This window comes from Lethenteron reissneri, chromosome 28 (genome assembly GCF_015708825.2).
Source record: "Lethenteron reissneri isolate LAM-NWPU_2019-01 chromosome 28, ASM1570882v1, whole genome shotgun sequence".
NCBI classification, from domain to species: Eukaryota; Metazoa; Chordata; class Hyperoartia; order Petromyzontiformes; family Petromyzontidae; genus Lethenteron; species Lethenteron reissneri.
The window spans coordinates 8,558,722-8,576,451 of NC_083806.1; the positions used below are offsets into that span (position 1 = coordinate 8,558,722).

Below are 17,730 nucleotides of genomic sequence, written 5' to 3' on the forward strand. Positions count from 1 at the left end.
CAGTTTCAAGTGTCGGACAAAGCTATGCATAATGTACTGCTCGCGTGAACATGTTATAATTGTGGTCTGTGCAAAGACATACATTTTCAGATTGCAATAAAATTCAGTAGCGAATAGCTATGATCATATATCACAAATACCAACTCGAACACTGAAGCCCATTCAAAATACTATATCGGTAAGCTATTCAGCATACTCTGTATCTCCCTCCATGGATGTAAATAATAGTTTGATCACATTTTATTTTTACACTTGCGATACATGCGTGCATTAACGAGTGCGTGTTTGAATGGTTTTCAATTATGCAATTTTTTTAAAGATAATGAACAGAATGAATGAGAACATAAACAAGACAGTGCAAATGAGACAGAGCAATTTAAGCTCCCCACGAAACTATCCATTGAAACTTTTCCCATGCCATCCATCACACCACTGCCCACCACCACCAGTTTATGCATTGTTTCCGCACTCCGTACTCCCAGACTTGTCTCCTAGAAACTCAGCAGGACCTTGCACCGTAGCCTGCCAGTCAATCCCGTCGATTCCTGCAGCCACTGCATGTGACTCAACCTGACCGAGGTACTTCTCACCGCCCGACAATCGTTGCCCCGTTCATCTCCGGCTCTCTGCATCCACAGCTTGGGCAGGCATGAAGAGAAGGAGGCCATGGTGCAAGCTGAGCCGAGCCCCACCACCTTGGCACCATGCCGGAAGCAGTCACGGCGTGCCAGCAAGCAGCACTGTTTGAACAATTGGAGCCCATAAGATCTAATAATAACAACTTTTTGATGGGTTAGATTGCGTTCATATGAATGCATCGTTAAACCCGCCACCACCCGACAGCCAATTTTTAAGGTTTGTCACTTAAAGAAAAGTGCCATGTTGTTACTACTTCACAATTACGCTGGTGATTACAACCAGCTTCATAAGACTGATCCGGATTTACTCTCCAACACACACATGCGCTGACGTAGTAACAAATTGCCACGTTTTGTTAGTGGCAAATATTACTAATTATAACTGTGTTGGGTGGTGGGAGGGTTAACGACATTAATATTTATGCCATCCATTTCACGACCAATATTATCCATGATATGTTTATGGGGCACTTAAAATCGAGATTTGGGGGCCTTAAAATAAAAAATCTCAGATTTTCAGAGGTGTCATGTTGTTTGTGTGCTAAAAGCTGCGTTTGTGCCACATTTCAGCTTTCTACCTTGTCGGGAAGTACCCTAGAGGTTGTTGAGACATCCAGATTAAGGTCTTTAATTGTATAGAAACCGGGGCAGTGCTGGTTTTCAGTTTCGTGGTGGACACGGCTGAGAGGGAGGCCAGGAGACCAGGGCACGGCCTGCCACCTCATTATTATTAATTACTACGAATATTAACAAGCATGTTTGTGCGTGACGGGCTTGTGATGAATATTAACGATTCGCCCAAGTATGTAACATTGCACGCCGTTACATAACGGTGGCAGCATCCAAGACTCGAGGAAGCAACGAAAAAATGAAACGATCTGAACAATCGTCATTAAACCATTATTAACCAAAAATTATATAGGTCTTTAGGTAAAGCCACGTAGATAGAAAAAAATAATAAAAAAATATCACGACGTTTCGTCTTCAGGTGAAAAAATAATTTCCGCTCAAGACCAAACAGCAGTGCCAACTCGGTCCTGGGGCCTCCCCCAGGTCGACTCAGCCTCAAATGAGTACATGGACGCGGTGTGCAAGCATCGCCACCTGGGAGACATGGGCGTGGTGCTGGCCACCCACCCCCCTCAATGCTACTCGCTCACAACACAGCTCGCTCATGGCTATACCGGCGGGGAGGAATATTTGGTTCCAAAGATAATGGCATGGGGCCCATCCCGAATTGCCCCTCCAATGACATAGGCCCCGCCCTTTGCGTGTAGCCACGCCCCCAATGACACAGACCACGCCCTCTGCGTGTGGCCACGCCCCCAATGACACAGACCACGCCCCCAATGACACAGACCACGCCCCCAATGACACAGACCACGCCCTTTGCGTGTAGCCACGCCCCCAATGACAGACCACTCCCTTTGCGTGTAGCCACGCCCCCAATGACACAGACCACGCCCTCTGCGTGTAGCCACGGCCCCAATGACACAGACCACGCCCTCTGCGTGTGGCCACGCCCCCAATGACACAGACCACACCCCCAATGACACAGACCACGCCCCCAATGACACAGACCACGCCCTTTGCGTGTAGCCACGCCCCCAATGACAGACCACTCCCTTTGCGTGTAGCCACGCCCCCAATGACACAGACCACGCCCTCTGCGTGTAGCCACGCCCCCAATGACACAGACCACGCCCTCTGCGTGTAGCCACGCCCCCAATGACATAGACCACGCCCTTTGCGTGTGGCCACGCCCCCAATGGCATAGACCACGCCTCCAATGACATAGACCACGCCCTCTGCGTGTAGCCACGCCCCCAATGACACAGACCACGCCCTCTGCGTGTATCCACGCCCACAATGACACATACCACGCCCTTTGCGTGTAGCCACGCCCCCATGTGGGCGGGCACCATCCGTAAGCCACGCCCCCTCGCCGCTAACCCCGCCCATCGTTGCCCCGCCCACCCCCCGCAATCTCCAACTCCACGTGGCCCCACCCCGACCTCCTGCAGCGCGCCGTGGACTCCATCGGAGGTGCGAGACGTAGAAGAAGCAGCAGCAGCAGAAGACGAAGACGCGGCGGCAATGGGGAACTGTGAAACCGTGGGGCCCAACGAGGCGCTCGTAGTGTCGGGTGAGTCCGCCTCGACACCGACGAGACGGAACGTGACGAGGGAACGTGACGACGGCTGTCGGTGCAGGGAGCGTGCGCGGTGGATGGCGCGGAGGAAATGGCGCGCCCTTTTGTTGCGGCCTGAGGGCTGTGGGGCGTGTTTGCGTGCTCGCGTGTGCGTGTGTTTGCATGGGTGTACACACGGTGTGTGTGTGTGTGCATGGGTGTACACACGGTGTGTGTGTGTGTGCATGGGTGTACACACGGTGTGCGTGTGTTTGCATGGGTGTACACACGGTGTGCGTGTGTTTGCATGGGTGTACACACGGTGTGTGTGTGTGTGCATGGGTGTACACAAGGTGTGTGTGCTCGTGTGTTTGCATGGGTGTACACAAGGTGTGTGATCGTGTGTTTGCGTGCTTGTTTGGGTGTACACACGGTGTGTGTGTGTTTGCATGGGTGTACACACTGTGTTTGCATGGGTGTACACACGGTGTGCGTGTGTGTGCATGGGTGTACACACGGTGTGTGTGTGTGTGCATGGGTGTACACGAGGTGTGTGTGCTCGTGTGTTTGCATGGGTGTACACAAGGTGTGTGATCGTGTGTTTGCGTGCTTGTTTGGGTGTACACACGGTGTGTGTGTGTTTGCATGGGTGTACACACGGTGTGTGTGTATGGGTGTACACACGGTGTTTGTGTGCGTGTGTTTGCATGGATATACACACGGTGTGTGTGTGCATGGGTGTACACACGGTGTGTGTTTGCATGGGTGTACACACGGTGTTTGTGTGCGTGTGTTTGCATGGGTGTACACACGGTGTGTGAGTGTGTGTGTGTGCATGGGTGTACACACGGTGTTTGTGTGCGTGTGTTTGCATGGGTGTACACACGATGTGTGAGCGTGTGTCTATTTGGGTGTACGCACGGCGTGTGCTCGTGTGTTTGCATGGGTGTACACGCGGTGTATGAGTGTGCGTGTGTTTGCATGGATATACACACGGTGTGTGTGTGTGCATGGGTGTACACACGGTGTGTGTTTGCATGGGTGTACACACGGTGTTTGTGTGCGTGTGTTTGCATGGGTGTACACGCGGTGTGTGAGTGTGCGTGTGTTTGCATGGGTGTACACACGATGTGTGAGCGTGTGTCTATTTGGGTGTACGCACGGCGTGTGCTCGTGTGTTTGCATGGGTGTACACACGGTGTGTGTGTGTGCGTGTGTTTCCATGGGTGTACACATGGTGTGTGTGCATGGGTGTACACACGGTGTGTGTGCGTGTGTTTGCATGTGTGTGAATCGGGGTGTACACTGTGTGTATTAGTGTGGGTGGCGTTAGATGTGTGGTTCTGACCACCCACCCCTCGTGTGCCGTGCTGGCCTTCTTAGCTGCTCGTGTAGACCACTAACCACAACAGTCTGTTAATGCTATACAATATAGGGGGGTCATCTTAGTGTTTCTAGACAGCGTGTGAGTGTTTACATGAGTGCACATATGGTGGGTAATATGCGTGCATTCGTGTACATGGAGTTACACTACCTCAGTGCATCATTGCACAACATTGGTGCGTTTGACGCGTGTGCATAGTTGTAGACATGTGTGCTGCATGTTTTCATATATAACGTGTGTGTGTGTGTTAGATCTGTGTATCTCTGTGTGTGTGTAGTTGTGTACATTGTCCATGGGGCGTGTGGATGTGTGAATACGTGTGCGTCTCGTGTGCATTGCAACCTACGATTTCACGCATGAGCCAATCCCACGTCATACATGTGGATAATTATCATACGTGTGGATAATTATCATACGTGTGGATAATTATCATACGTGTGGATAATTATCATACGTGTGGATAATTATCATACGTGTGGATAATTATCATACGTGTGGATAATTATCATACGTGTGGATAATTATCATACGTGTCGATAATCATCATACGTGTCGATAATCATCATACGTGTCGATAATCATACGTGTGGATAATTATCATACGTGTGGATAATTTTCATACGTGTGGATAATCATCATACGTGTGGATAATTATCATACGTGTGGATGATCATCATACGTGTGCTGCACGTGCAATGGTATATGAACTGGCGATGTTCATGGGGAAATGCACACAATTTAACGGGTCCGTATTTTTTAAACGTATCGGTCAGAATCTTTATTCAAGAACGCAATGATATCCCAAGTTTCTTTTATCAAAGGGAAATCTCATCTCGAAATTATTTTTCGCGTCTCCCATACAAGCGTATTAGTCTTTCCCCAATATTCTGCACAGGACACCGCTTCTGGTGTTGTCATTGCTTTAAATCTACAAATGCAAACGCATTGGCATCAATCGCACAACGAGCAGCCAATTCCATTATAATGAAAGCAGCAATTGAACGGTGGAGGTGATAAAATTACGAAGCAGATGAGCCCAAAAAAAAACATCCACACAGACGAGACGTAACGTCCAAAATCGTTTGCACACAATTTTTTTATAAGAAAATAAATCAGTTTATTGCAAGAGGTCGATTGAGAGGGAAAATTGAATCTTTTGAGTGGGAGGGGCGGCTTAGGTTCAGCAGTGCATTTGAATATGGCTGGTAAAAAACCACGTTCTGTGTTAGAAACTAAATTATTCAAGGTTTTGCAAAGCGGCGGCTTTGATGAGTGAACAATTATCCACAATCTGGTATTGATTCTCGCCGCTGGACACGTGAATGTTGTGTTGAGCTTACGTTTCGAGGTTTTAAACCCAGCACTCTACAATGTACGCAACCAGATACATTTGGTGGAATATCATTCGCAACCGCTTGGGATAAGCATAAATACAGACACCATCACTGTTATTCGCAATACCCCCAATGAGTGCACGCACATTGACTTATTTACTGGGCCTAGAACGGTGCATCGATGAACGTAGCCGATTCTTGACCCAAGCGAACCATGCATTCCAATCACCCAAGAATCGATGATTATGCATTTGTTAAGTGTGTATTGCACACGTTTTAGTCAACAGATATGTGGGATTTTATGTGTATCCTCAAGAGAGGTGTGGGCACATTGAGACATGTAAAAAAGGGGGCACATACACTTCTTGTACTGATAAAAGCCGAATGGTGTAAGGAAAGAAGAGACCATTGCAAGAGATGGTTACAAAAGACTGGGTGGTGGACACAGCCATAGTCACTGCGAATACAGATGGGATTGAGTCCCCAGTGAATACTGTGGCACTAATGGCTTTGAGGGCAGCACGGAGTACATTTCTGTAAACAACATTTTCTTTCAGTGGATACCAATTCACTAGAATGCACAAGCTACACGAGCTACGGATAGATATCCCTCAATAAAGTCGCGTAGAGTCGAAAGAACCAAGAATATGAATCCCTGCAGTCACGAAAGCTTTAAATAAATTTTTTATAAATACGTACTTAAATATTCTTGGTTATTTCGGTAAAGTCACGTAGAAGGGAAATTTTTTATATTTTTATTATTTACCTTCTATGTGACTTTACCAAAATAACCAAGAATATGAATCCCTGCAGTCACGAAAGCTTTAAATCAAAATTTACGTACTTAAAGCTTTCGTAACTGCAAAAATTCATACATATTCTGATAATTCTGATTCTCTGGCATCTGAGATGTATAGGTAAAAATTTCCAGCTGCAATATATGCATTTGATTAATCGTTATTTCGTCCATGGGCAAGTGCAAAATTCAGTACCACTGGAGGTGTACAGATTGAGCGATACCAGTTTGTGCAAATGTCTCATGAAAATTTGATTACGTGATAACATAATTATTTCGTGAGATCATTGCATAATTCACATTTATTGGTGATTTTAAATACGTTGGTCCAATTGAAGTGGTTCCATTTCATGGACTAGTAAGAACACATTTCTGCAGAAGCCCCTTGTTTGATTAGCTGAGATGGAGCCGTGCCCAAGTCATTGTGCTGTGCCTACTTGGTCACTTGGAAGTTTGCACTTAAAATATATCTTAAGCTGTGCAATGTCCCTGTATTGGCACAGTATGAGGAAAGTACTGTGTGTTGAAATGCTTTCGTGATTGCCAAAACCAGAACAGATGGGAAATGCTTAACCGCACACAATGAGATACGGTTTCGTATTGCATGTGCATGTCTGAGGTTTTTTAGATATAAACCTGCGGAAAGTTGTGAAAAACTGGGTTATATGTGACTCATTTAGATTGTTTCTGTAAAAAAATGCTAATTTGCTGGAAATGTTTAAACTCTGGTTAATGTAAAATCAGGAGTCATTTACATTCCACCCCGCCTAATTCTGATTGCCGATGCCGGGCCATAGTACATTAAAACAATGGATTTTCAGCACTGCTTTCTGCTCAAAATCTTGGTATGAAATTTTATAAAACTTTTAAAATATCACATTTTTGTTGGACATTATAACGAAAACCTTGGCGTAGTAAAACTCGACAATGGCACTCAATAGGCGGTTCCTCCACCCCCGTTGAGCCCGTGGTGGTAAGACTCTCCGTCAGCCCAGCTGCAGGACTTTAGGTCGGTGGTGGCAATGTTTTTTAACCCAGCAAATCATGCCCGGTATCGGGAGTTACACGTAACCTGAATTTCCAGCATTCTTGTGAGAAACAATATTGCATTTTTTTACGATTATTTTTACACGAACAGGCGGGGGAGATGCACTGTTCGGCTGGCATCTATCAGGGAGACTCTGCGCTTGACTTGTATTGACTTGAAAAAGATTGCCTTGAATGTAGGGCTTTATTTAGACCAAATGTGCTTTTACTTAGCCACTTACGGCATGACCGGCTTCAGTTGGTCGGAACAAAAACTCCGCTCCTTTTTCTTCGAGTAGTAATATTCAGCATTCCAATATTAGTTAGTTTTTTGTGCAAACATAAAGTTTTATCTGCAGTTGATGAATCCAGGTTGTTTTTATCTGCATCTATATCTGTCATCACAGCCACAACCATGACCCGGTTTATTAAGCAATGGAGTTGCGTGTGTGATTGCAACACGTGTAGAGTGGGCAGGCCCCCAACAGCGGCCCTCTCATGAGTGGGGTGGCTGTTTTTGTTTTAGTCGTCTTTGTTCCCGTGCTCTGCTAAACCATAAAGGTAGTTCTAACCCTGAAGATTACCCTCTAAATCTCGCGTGTGGATGTTGTAGGGCCGTTCCCATGCCCACAACTGCCTAAGCATATCGAGTAGTCTGTGGTTTGATGGTCTCTTTTTTTCTTTTATGTGAACCGTTCTTGCTCATTTGCAGCAGAAACATCCAGTTACATAATCCACACATGCTGCCCTTGTAGGCTTTCACGAGGTTGAATTATAATTTACACACCGAGTTAATCATGCTTGAAGAATACAAACAATCTCCAGCGCCGTGAGCAGCAGCTCAGGTCTCCTGTAAGTAGTTAATTTCTGGGAAAAGAGTATCGTTCAGCAAAGAAGCTCAAAACCGATGTTATGAAATTATTTCAAGGACTGGCTTGCGGTGGTTTAGAAGCAAATTCTGAAAGTGCTTGACCGAACGTCTGTTTATAAAAGTGCAACTCGATTCGACTGGTTGAGACTGCGTTTCCAACCAGCATAAACAACAAAAAACACATCAAGCCATATTGTTCATTCCAAAAAGCAGATTAAAGATGCATCAACAAACTTATGAGGCCCATGCAATTTTTTTAAAATGTGCTTTACTAGAATTGCTTGGTGTCTTTCTGAGAGAGGCCTCTCGGCTGAAATATATTCAGTGGCGTACTCTTAGGTTTTTTCGGTAAAGTCGCGTATGTGTCACGTATGTGTCACATACAGACTTTACCAACACAAGTCTCCGTCATCAGGTGGGACCGTCACAGCTAAATTTACTGTATCTTAATACAGCTAAATTTACTGTATCTTAATACAGCTAAATTTAATATATCTTGATACAGTAAATTTAGCTGTATGTATCTTGATACAGTAAATTTAGCTGTATCTTAATACAGTAAATTTAGCTGTGACGGTCCCACCTGATGACGGAGACTTGTGTTGCCTCCGAAACGTCGTGAATTATTATTTTATTTCTATCATTTGTTGTTTTATTTTTATTGCTTATTTTTATGTTTTACCTACGTGACTTTACCGAATAAACCTAAGAGTGTGAATCCTTGCAGTCACTAAAGCTTCAAATCTAGAATATTCAGTGGCAGTTTCAAGTAGAACTTAATTATTGTGTTGAATGTGTGCAGTTGATAATGGCTTTCAAATGCAATATTAATGCATTCTTGATTCTCTGCAGCTCGCTTGTTCAGTCCTACAGGCTTGGCATTGTGTCCAGCTTGACAAGAGGGAGGGGCGACACTGCCATCTCCTTAGGCCTCGTATTGTGCAGCCTCGGACAACAAAAGGCGCGACAGCGGTTCGGCAGCCGTCGCTACTCCTGATGGGATGCGTAATTTGTATATGCGAATGTTGGAGCCGACAGGGAGATAGGAGTAAATCGACGCTTGGAGTATGGCAGAGGTCGCAACCGGGTACCCGATACCCGTACCCTACCCGATACCCGGCTACCCGTACCCGGCCGGGTACGGGTACGGGTACCCGTTTGCGACCCTGGTGCGGACGGGTGCGGGTGCGGGTAAGGAATCAAAACCCGTTTGCAACCTCTGGAGTATGGTGTGCCCTAGATGCTAGTCGGCTATAAATAGTGCGGCATTCATTGCAGTAAATTCCTTGCACAGATCCTTCCTGGGCTGCAGGAAGTGAGGCAGCCATTTGACATGTTTAAAAAAAAGATCCATTTACTCCATCGGCAATGATTTGCATTATTTTTGGCGTTCACGGCTTTAGGCCACCGATGCCACTAGAGAGAATATGATGCCCCACCCCAAGAAAAAGGTGACATCTTTATTTATTTCATTTGTGTATATAGAAATCGAGATTGAAAATTAATTTTTTTAAAACTGCGTTTTGCGTTTTAGTGTGTTGCTCTTTCCCGCTCCTCAGATTAGCATTGTTGGCTACGTACGGTGCGAAATAAGTTCAACATGCATATATGTATGTTACATGAACTCTTTCGAATTCGGCATTACTACAACATGCCCTGCTCTGCAGTCATTTTCATTAAACGTGTGCGCTGTTATTTTATGTTTTCACATGCCTGTGTACCAGTGGTCATTGCACACCCTTAGAGATAATTTCACAAGGCCCTGATCATTAGCATTGTAGACGATGTGCCCTCGGTAAACCGCTGCAGTTGCCCGAAAACAAATATGGGTGCATTTTAATGCCATCCAGGTCATAATAAGTGGAGCCTTTTAACATGGTTCTGCCCGATGCTGTGCCCGAGATGGGTGGTGTGCTAATGAGTGTGTACGTCTATGCTGTACCCTGGTGACCGATGTGTTAACGAGTGTGTGCATGTCTGATGCTGTGCCCGAGATGGCTGGTGTGCTAATGAATGTGTACGTCTATGCTGTGCCCAGGTGGTTGGTGTGGCGCTGATGAGAAGAAGTACGTGACCGGAGGATGGTCATGGGTGTGGTGCTTGGTCTCCCAAGCTCAGAGGTGGGTATTTGTGGCGATTTTTTACCCATATAGCTCTTGTGCCACTGTCGCCCTGAGCCAGGCATGTCAGCATGCCTGCAATTTGACACGTGGTGTACACAGACCAGTTATGCAACGTAAGAATGTCACGAGCTATCTTTTCCTCGGTTCATGGGTCATGCATTGCATTGTGTAACAGTTGAATATATATTTGTTATCCGTCTCCTGAATATATGCACCGAATGTAGATTACAGATGTAAAAGCAGGTACAAAACCTGATATTTAATCTTGTAAGGATACAAGTGTTAATAAACTAATTATTTTCGTGTGCATTTTTACTTGTTTATTGTAAAGCAAATGTCTAAGTTAATCAGTTATAAAATTACTTATTTGTTTCCCTAAGAAAGGCTCACTGAATCTCAAGATTCTTACTTGATTTTTTGGCCAGTTGACTTTTTGGCCAGTTCCTTTTGAGTATTTTTGTGTCTGATGAAACTGAGAAGTCAGAATCCTCATAACTTAGCTTGATCCACCGACCCTGCCTCCTAAGTTGTGTGGCTGAAATGCCTCTGCCACCATACCCAGCAATATTTGTATATTTTCCCTTGAGTAGTACATACAGATGCATTGCATAACAATCCTTACGTAATGATTCCAGTGTTGTTTTATCCGTGGCCGGTTTAAACCTACTGATGCCTTAACCACTCAATAAAACGGTCCATTGCATCTCCCGTGTGCATTTGCCCTCAAGATTTAAGGGGAAAAAAGAGTACGTGCGGGCTTCTTTCACATCAGGCAAGGGGAAGGCACTTTTAGAACTACCCTTTTTTGTCTTTGTTATATCTCAACACGAGCCTAAGACACTGCACAAATCACAGCGAAAAAATGGGGGAGGGGCGGGGGACACATACACTCCGCAGACCACGTCCGAGAACTTAGTGCTCCTCCTGTATTTAGATGAAGGGAAACAATTGGGCTCATTGCCCCACTCTCGATGTGAGGACCGCTGAACCGGAACAAGGAATTTAGTATGAGATGGGGAAGACGAGGGAAGAGGAACTAACAGCGTGAAGGGATCGATGGGTAGAGAAGAGAGGAGGGGAAGAAAGGAGAGAGAGAGGGGCTTTTAAAACTACTCTTAATGGCAGGCAATGTTGTAATTGCCATTGCATTTTGGAAAGTAATTCGCCACGCGGACACGCCGACTGCACTTTCAGCAAGATGCACGTTTCTTGTTGTCTTGCAAGGATGCAAATGCGGCATGTGATGTAGACCATGGTAGAGCAGACTGGAAGGTGGTGGGTTTCAAATGCAGAACAGTAAGGGGCAGCGGCCATTTGCAGAGAAAGCTCGTCACTAAAATCCCAGTAACAAAAAGTAAAGCCGCCTGGTGAGGAATGCGAGGTATTTGTTCACGTGACCAGAGCCAGCCAATCAGAATGCCACAAATGAAATCTGGACTTTAAACCGGTGGTTGCTTAATTGTTTTTTTTATTGAACTTCACCAAATTGCTTATCAAACAAAGCATAGCATAGGAGGATATGGGTGGGGTAGGATTATTTTCTTTCGAAAACAAATGCAGCAGCCGTTCCCACCGTCATGCGTGCACGTGTTCCTTAGCAGAGTTGTGTTGTTGTTGCAGGGTTTGATATCGGTGTGTACGCCTGTTTGACATCTGTGGAGCTATACTGAGACCCAGTGTTCTGATTAGATTCCCGGCCATTACGAACATAAGTTACGAGGGACAATTGAACTGGTCATGACAAACCTCCCATTAACCAATCTGCAATGACCAGCGTGGTGAAGTATGTTTTTTTAAATCACAACAACCTACATAGCTGAAAAATGTGGATTGGCCTTCATCCAAAAGTACACTGAATAAGAGCTAAACGTCATTATTATTATTATATAGATTTATTATTCACAAACAACATCACTTTAGCTTGCAGCAATTTCTGAATGTTATGAATAACATTGGAACGGTGACTGGCAGTGTGGACTAGAGAAACGTGTTTTTACCAAGGGTACAAAACCTCGTTTAGCGAGCATCCGTAAAGGCTTGCACCATCACATGATGATGTGATGATGAGGAGGAGCCATAAGCACACAGCCATCTTTGTTTTCTAAGTTGACATTAGTGGCATGTGCACGCACACACACACACACGCTAGGCACTCACTCCAGGCTGAATTTCTGTCAGGGGAAGTCCTGTCCAGGCTAGGAGACGTCCTCATCGCGGGCGAGTCGTTCGTAGCGCGGTGCGCCAACAGCAACCACGCTCCTCCTAACATGCACATATTCGCTCGCAGACGTGCACATGGCGGCGCGTACGACTGCACGTACAGCATTGTAATGTAGTGTATCCATTGGGCCTATCGGACCCTGGTGCGTCACGCGATGTTCTGGCTCCGCTAGCGAGAGCGCACAGAAAGCGAGGGCTTGTTAATGAGAGGTAGTTGTGAGTTACGTGGCGCAGAACATGGCTGCAAGCGAGGAATATATGCAGTTGTGTTCACAAGCGGAGGGGCCTTGCCCCATGCGCCATTGTCTGGTCTCCGAGCTGTATTCTGCATCCTGTAAGATTTTTTTAGATCAGAAAGCGGCCTTGAAATTGAACAGTCATTTTCACAAGGTGGCATACTTGTGTTTTCAGATTATTGGATTTCTCATGGTCCTAAATGGGGATGGATATTTTTAATTGAATGTTTTTTACGGGTTCTTCATAAATGTTACTTGCAGGTTTGTGTGCTGCTCATTGTGTAGAATGCAATGGCCATCTGACCTGCATTGTTTCATTGCAGTACAGGAAGAAACGCACTTCGTGATGAGACTGTAGCTAGCGTGCTTCCCAGTGTTCTGAGGAATTGAATAGTTGAATTGTGGGTAGACTGTACAGGTCTGGCGGTGTGCGGCACAGTTCAAAATAAAATTAGAATTGATGTTTAAAATTAGTCTGTAAATGCTAATGTGAAATTCCCATTGCCGATACAAAGTGAAGGGCTGTGGGACGGATGTAATGCATTTAATGTGGAAACAGAACCGTGCTCAGTGGACTGATTAATGCACACTTAGGCTCTCACAGACGCATCAGTTCCCTGCCCATAATTGCAGTTAGTCTCTGGAGTGCCCGTTTACCCCTTCATGACATCATGCTGATGTTAAACTCTCCACAGTATGCTTACGAAGATGCGTGTATCTGCACTGTACGCTCTGTATGGTTGCAGATTGACGCTTTGTCATCAGTTTAATAAATATGCTCTATGTATGTACGTTTATGTGTACCCTGATGCTGCTTTGTGTGTACAGGGCGTGGTCACTTTTGACAACTGAATATTAACAAAACACAGGCATTGTTTTGCAATTCATAATTATATACACGTTTATACGAATATTTCGTAATGATCAAACCATTTTCCCGCCCCTGCATATACATTTTCATACTTTAATGATACACGTGGAAGTGTGTCAGTATAACATGCTTATATTTTATTTACAAAATATATATCTGAAATTAACTTAAAAGCCTGTACACTCCGCATGTATGGTTCTAGTTTGGAGGCACGTTTCGGCAGTGAAATTTACTAAGATCATCTGAAGAAAAGATGCTTGCTAATCAGGGCCACACGTCCACATACTTGTCAACCCGTACGGTTTACCCATATTCTTGCACAGGTAAATTGAGTTTTCAGCTCCATACGGTGTACAGCTGTTTCAATACGGGCAAAAAAATATTTGTGTTTCTCCCTTGTTATGGGACTTTGTAGCATGAATGTTGAGATTTATAAGGGCACAGGGTGACCAATAAGGGTTGAATTGGTCTGGAATAAGTAGGGCACTGATATGGTATGTGTCAACAAAACATCAAATCTGATGCCCTCTTAAAATCTGGACATGACTGGCCTACACTGATCAGTCCCCCGACCATACCGGTTCCTCTTTAGCACTTCATGCCTCTCATTGTCTTGACACACGTGTTCTTAGAAAACGGGCATCATTTGGCCAAACCCAGTTGATGCAGTATATGTGGCCATTTTGCAGTTTGTGTTGCATCTGATGGGTTCTATGAAAACAATTAAAGTAACGTAATTGCGGAGTGTACTCGAGGCATCTGATTATTCATATTTAGGCCGTGGCCTGATATGCATTTTGTGAAGGAAAGGATAATTGAATGTAAGCATTTTGTGTGGATTTGCCTTGCTTGCTTACTTGCAAGGTTTCTTGTCATCGTCATTTGGCATGTACTCCAAAACGTTTAGTGTTTTCCCATTTCCTCCTAAAGCCGCCTCCTTCGCACGTGCTCGCCGACCGCAGTGCGGGGTCACTTTTCCCGGAAATCCCAAGCGCGGCACAATCGCACGCAACTGCTCCTCGCACGCGAGCAACGACAACATTTTGATCGTATCCACAATGCCAGTCTTCAGAGATGCAAAAGTGCATCATGGACCACGCTTAAGAAAATAAGCAAGCGCGGTCCACATTCATTACGAATACTTGTTAAGGTTTTGGCAGCCCCGTTGGGTTTCACCCCGAAGCTCGGAGGCAGCAGCAGCAGCTGCTGCGTACGGCCGCCGGCGGCGTCAGATTTCACGGCGAGTGGAAATGTGGCGCGTTGGTTTGGGGTGCCACATAAAGGGCTGGCCAGCGAGCACGTGGAAACGAGGCCCTTTCGTCCCAGCATGTATGCACGACCCTCCCCCCCCCCCCCTCATTCTTCTTGCCATCATCACCAGGCCGTTTTTCCCGTTTTGTCCAGTTTTTACCAGTTTCTCCGGGCCAAATTAAGTGTGTGGATGCTTTTTGCTGGGCTACAGCACATAATACCGTTTGGCTTTATAAAAATGGAGGACCAACTGTGGGTACTTGGGTGGAGAATACAGTACTATATTGCACAAGTGAGTTTTATTGATTTGGAAAAGCACCATGTATGTGCCGTTTCTTATTTCCTTGGGCTCATTAGCACCTTAAATAATTCATATCCATTTATTGATTTTCACCTTATTGGCTAAAATTTGTATCTATGCTTAGTTCCTTATAAATTGATTGTTTTTAGTGATTTAATAAGGTGTGCCAGTTAACCTGTTGTCGAAGTTGTCAAAAGTAACGACATCAAAAAACCGCGGCTTTTAGTTCTCATCTGTGCAGTTTCTGTGAGCGAGTTGGTCAAAATTATCCCGAGTGCCGCCAGCCTCCATGGAACAAACAACCGCTTATGGGTCCCAGCTTGCGGTGCAACCTCAACCGCGTAGTGAGCGTTTCACTGACGCTGGAGGAATAAAAAAGATGACCCTGGCCTACATTTGAGCTCCGTTCCTCGGGAGCTGTGCCACTCTGCCATCTGCACTACGCCCAGGGCACGGGTGAACGTCGTAGATGTTGTTAAAGATGCGTGGGTTATTGTAGCTTTCCTCGCGGTAAATATTAAACGAGGTAGGCTTCTCGCTTTGCTGCGCTTTCATACATAATTGGAGATTGCAAACGTTCTCACTCTCCCCTGTCACAGTGCAACCATAATTATTTCAAGTTGCATTGTGCCATTGTCTGCTTTTGCTTTTTCGCCTGTTTTGAGTGCATTAACCTCTGCTATTTCACGTAAGAGTTTGTGTCTGTGTGTGTGCAGTGTCCTCTCTGCTTTGCCATTGCTTTCATCAGCTGCTCTTACCCCCCTCTGTCTTTGACTCGGCCTGAACCAGGAGAGGGGAGCGGGGGGGTGAACGGAGTAGTTAAGTGAAACAAAAGCCTTTAAAAAAAACCCTCCTGTTATATTTTAAAAAAGACGTCCTGCCAAGTCATTGCTTCAAGGTAAATTCAGTTGTGCAACAGAAATTGTCTTATCTGAATGACAAACTCCCTTCTCCCTCATTCTAACATTCCTTGGCGGATGGGTCCATTGATCCGTTGAATGGGGGGGGGGGGGCGATCAATTGTCAGAACCACTCTTGTCCTCCCCCCTCCTTGTGCGCTTGGCGCAGCTCAGTGTCGTCCATTCTCTGCTCGAGGTTTTGTTTGCAACGAGAGCTCCATTTAGAGTGGGAGAGTCCAACAACAGCAAAAACACGGGGGGAGGGGGGTGGGGAAGGGTGGTGGCAGTACGTTAACAGATGTCCATAATTCACAGAGCTGTATCAAAACAACTAACGTCCTTTGAGGCAATCATAATGGTCCTGTTATGTGCTTAAGTGGGATCCTTGACCTAATTAAATATTATCTTTATTGCATTAACCACACTCTTGAGCCTGGCACCTGGGCCCTCGTGCGCCTGCATCGTGGTCCAATTTCTTGATTTCGGTTCGCCACCGTGCCAGCGAGAAAGCAGGAGGGCAAGCCCAAGCCGTGTGCACGAAGATGCGGTTCGTACCTTCGGAGAGCATTTTTTTGTGAAGATATCGAGGTCTGATTAGGTCATATTGGGATCATATGGATTCAGATACCCCCACCCACCTTCAGTGGTAGTGTTGTGTCTGTAGGATAGGTGGCCGTCGAGTCAGTAGGTCAATGAGCTGTCTAGAGTTCTTCCTAGTATTCGTGACTTTTCTCCGACCATTCTCGTTTAAAGTCAAGGAAGAGACTAGATGAACCCTTTTTAAAATTAATCTTGTGATGTAGCCATCATAGACACATCTTCCATATGTTGTGTTGTCACCCCTATAGTTTTAGCATTGTTGGCTACATATGGTGCGAAAGAAGTTCTACATACATATATAGTCTTTAGACTGCTGTTACATCTGTTAGTGTTTTCATTCACTGTCACAGGCCCCCATCCAGCCTGCATAGAGAGCTTGTCATTGTGTCATGACTGAGCCATTTGAGCAGGCATCAGCTTTCAGCTACGCTGGCTGTTTCTCCGGAGTGAACCATTCGCTCAAATGAGCTCGGACACGGACATTTGGTACTCGGGCTCAACCATTTAGAGTCTCTTGGAGTACTCCGCCCTGTGCAGAGGTCGCGAACATAACCCCATGCGTGGTCCACCTGGCCGCCTCGCTTGCTATTGGGCGCTTGCCGCTGTGCCCCCTGCATCTGATGCTCTCTCACTGTCCTTTCTCTCTGCGTCTCATCTTTCGCATGCTGGCTTGGGCAGACTGCCCCTGGAGGTGATGACGCTGAAGCCTCTGTGTGAGCACGTGGAGACGTCCGAGGGGGTGCCGCTGTATGTCACGGGGGTGGCACAGGTACTGAACCCGCTCGGCGGGGGAGGTGGCTGGAGGGGTGGGGGCGGCGGATGTGCCACAGCCGGGCTCGGCCCGCAGAATCTGATCGCCGAATCCTTCCATTTTTGCCCGAGTGTCATCCATTCCACCCGCCCACGCAGGAAGGTGGCAGCACAACCAGATTCCCAAAGCCAGAGCAGTTAGTGTTTAATCATAAATTAGTAATTTAAAGTCCTCTGTGGATTTACTGCTGGATGAAAGCCTCCCGATGTCTTCATGGTTATGAAAGTTGTTTGACCAT

The 17,730-nt window shown here is 45.9% G+C and overlaps 1 protein-coding gene across 2 annotated transcripts in view; it reads left to right on the forward strand.

Annotated features, from left to right (window-relative positions):
- Positions 1 to 2,626: 2,626 nt before the first annotated feature.
- The window catches only part of FLOT2 (flotillin 2), a 28,264-nt gene continuing 13,160 nt past the window's right edge, over positions 2,627 to 17,730 (forward strand). Inside the window, exons 1-3 of one of the 2 annotated variants that reach the window (XM_061562007.1) lie at positions 2,627 to 2,784; positions 10,219 to 10,300; positions 17,360 to 17,450. In XM_061562007.1, coding sequence (XP_061417991.1) covers positions 2,736 to 2,784; positions 10,219 to 10,300; positions 17,360 to 17,450 — 222 coding nt within the window. In that variant the 5' untranslated portion in view covers positions 2,627 to 2,735. The remainder of the gene's footprint in view (positions 2,785 to 10,218; positions 10,301 to 17,359; positions 17,451 to 17,730) is intronic. The other variant, XM_061562006.1, reaches the window with a different exon arrangement.